This window comes from Oncorhynchus masou, chromosome 27, assembly GCF_036934945.1.
Source record: "Oncorhynchus masou masou isolate Uvic2021 chromosome 27, UVic_Omas_1.1, whole genome shotgun sequence".
NCBI classification, from domain to species: domain Eukaryota; kingdom Metazoa; phylum Chordata; class Actinopteri; order Salmoniformes; family Salmonidae; genus Oncorhynchus; species Oncorhynchus masou.
In genome coordinates this window covers 63,275,037-63,277,536 of record NC_088238.1, presented here as the reverse complement: position 1 = coordinate 63,277,536, position 2,500 = coordinate 63,275,037, and the positions used below count along the sequence as shown (strand labels likewise).

General features: G+C 34.3%; 1 protein-coding gene across 1 annotated transcript in view; it reads left to right on the top strand.

Annotated features, from left to right (window-relative positions):
- LOC135516507 (tyrosine-protein kinase Tec-like) overlaps positions 1–2,500 on the top strand; it is a 55,596-nt gene that overhangs the window by 30,680 nt on the left and 22,416 nt on the right. Inside the window, 1 exon segment of the mRNA XM_064940855.1 lies at positions 163–228. Coding sequence (XP_064796927.1) covers positions 163–228 — 66 coding nt within the window.

Sequence of the window (2,500 nt, the reverse complement as noted above, 5' to 3'; positions counted from 1 at the left end):
GTGTGTGTGTGTGTGTGTGTGTGTGTGTGTGTGTGTGTGTGTGGTGTGTGGTGTGTGTGGTGTGTGTTGTGTGTGTGAGAGCATTAGCTGGTCTTTGGACCTTGTTCTATGACTGGTCCGCTACTATTGATCCAGAACATGGAGTTGTTTGTTGACACGCAGGGAGGAGGGCTACATTCCCATCAACTACGTGACAGAGAAGAAGTTGGGGAACCTGGCACAGTATGCGTGAGTAAAGCTGCATGAGGCTAGAGGAACATCATTTCAACGTTGTGTTGCTTTGGCGTCAGCATACAGTAGATGCTAAGAGGGATCCTTGGGACTTCCGTAACCCTAAACTCTAACCTTAACCCTAATCCTAACCATAACCATTACCTTAACCCTAATCTTAACCATAACCATTACCTTAACCCTAATCCTAACCATAACCATTACCTTAACCCTAATCCTAACCATAACCATTACCTTAACCCTAATCCTAACCATAACCATTACCTTAACCCTAATCCTAACCATAACCATTACCTTACCCCTAATCCTAACCATAACCATTACCTTAACCCTAATCCTAACCATTACCTTAACCCTAATCCTAACCATAACCATTACCTTACCCCTAATCCTAACCGTAACCATTACCTTATCCCTAATCCTAACCATTACCTTAACCCTAATCCTAACCATTACCTTAACCCTAATCCTAACCATAACCATTACCTTAACCCTAATCCTAACCATTACCTTAACCCTAATCCTAACCATTACCTTAACCCTAATCCTAACCATAACCATAACCATTACCTTAACCCTAATCCTAACCATTACCTTAACCCTAATCCTAACCATAACCATTACCTTAACCCTAATCGTAACCATAACCATTACCTTAACCCTAATCTTAACCATAACCATTACCTTAACCATAATCTTAACCATAACCATTACCTTAACCCTAATCCTAACCATAACCATTACCTTACCCCTAATCCTAACCATAACCATTACCTTACCCCTAATCCTAAACATAACCATTACCTTAACCCTAATCCTAACCATTACCTTAACCATAATCCTAACCATTACCTTAACCCTAATCCTAACCATTACCTTAACCCTAATCTTAACCATAACCATTACCTTAACCCTAATCGTAACCATAACCATTACCTTAACCCTAATCCTAACCATAACCATTACCTTACCCCTAATCCTAACCATAACCATTACCTTAACCCTAATCCTAACCATTACCTTAACCCTAATCCTAACCATTACCTTAACCCTAATCGTAACCATAACCATTACCTTAACCCTAATCGTAACCATAACCATTACCTTAACCCTAATCTTAACCATAACCATTACCTTAACCATAATCTTAACCATAACCATTACCTTAACCCTAATCCTAACCATAACCATTACCTTACCCCTAATCCTAACCATAACCATTACCTTAACCCTAATCCTAACCATTACCTTAACCCTAATCCTAACCATAACCATTACCTTAACCCTAATCCTAACCATTACCTTAACCCTAATCCTAACCATAACCATTACCTTAACACCAATTTTAACCGTTCAATTAAAATGGGGTGACGTCAGACGGACGTCCTAAAGATCCCACTTAGACTTTAGCATCGAGAGACACTCCCAACATCAGTACATATTAACAATAAGTGTTATATTAAATTGCTGTGAACTAATAGATTTAATTATATTGCTATGAACTAATATATTGTATTATATTGCTGTGAACGAATAGATTATAATATATTGCTGTGAACTAATAGCTTATAATATATTGCTGTGAACTAATAGATTATATTATATTGTTGTGAACTAATGGATTATATTATATTGCTGTGAACTAATAGATTATATTTTATTTCTGTGAACTAATAGATTATATTATATTGCTGTGAACGAATAGATTATAATATATTGCTGTGAACTAATAGCTTATAATATATTGCTGTGAACTAATAGCTTATATTATATTGCTGTGAACTAATAGATTATATTATATTGTTGTGAACTAATAGATTATATTATATTGCTGTGAAGTAATAGATGATATTATATTGCTGTGAACTAATAGATTATATTATATTGTTGTGAACTAATAGATTATTTTATATGGCTGTGTACTAATAGATTATATTATATTGTTGTGAACTAATAGATTATAATATATTGCTGTACTAATAGATTATATCATATTGCTGTGAACTAATATATTATATTATGTTGCTGTGAACTAATAGATTATATTATATTGCTGTACTAATAGATTATATCATATTGCTGTGAACTAATATATTATATTATGTTGCTGTGAACTAATAGATTATATTATGTTGCTGTAGAGTGAACTAATAGATGTTTAATGTGATGCTGTAGAGTGAACTAACAGATGTTTAAGGTGTTGCTGTAGAGTGAACTAACAGATGTTTAATGTGTTGCTGTAGAGTGAACTAACACATGTTTAATGTGT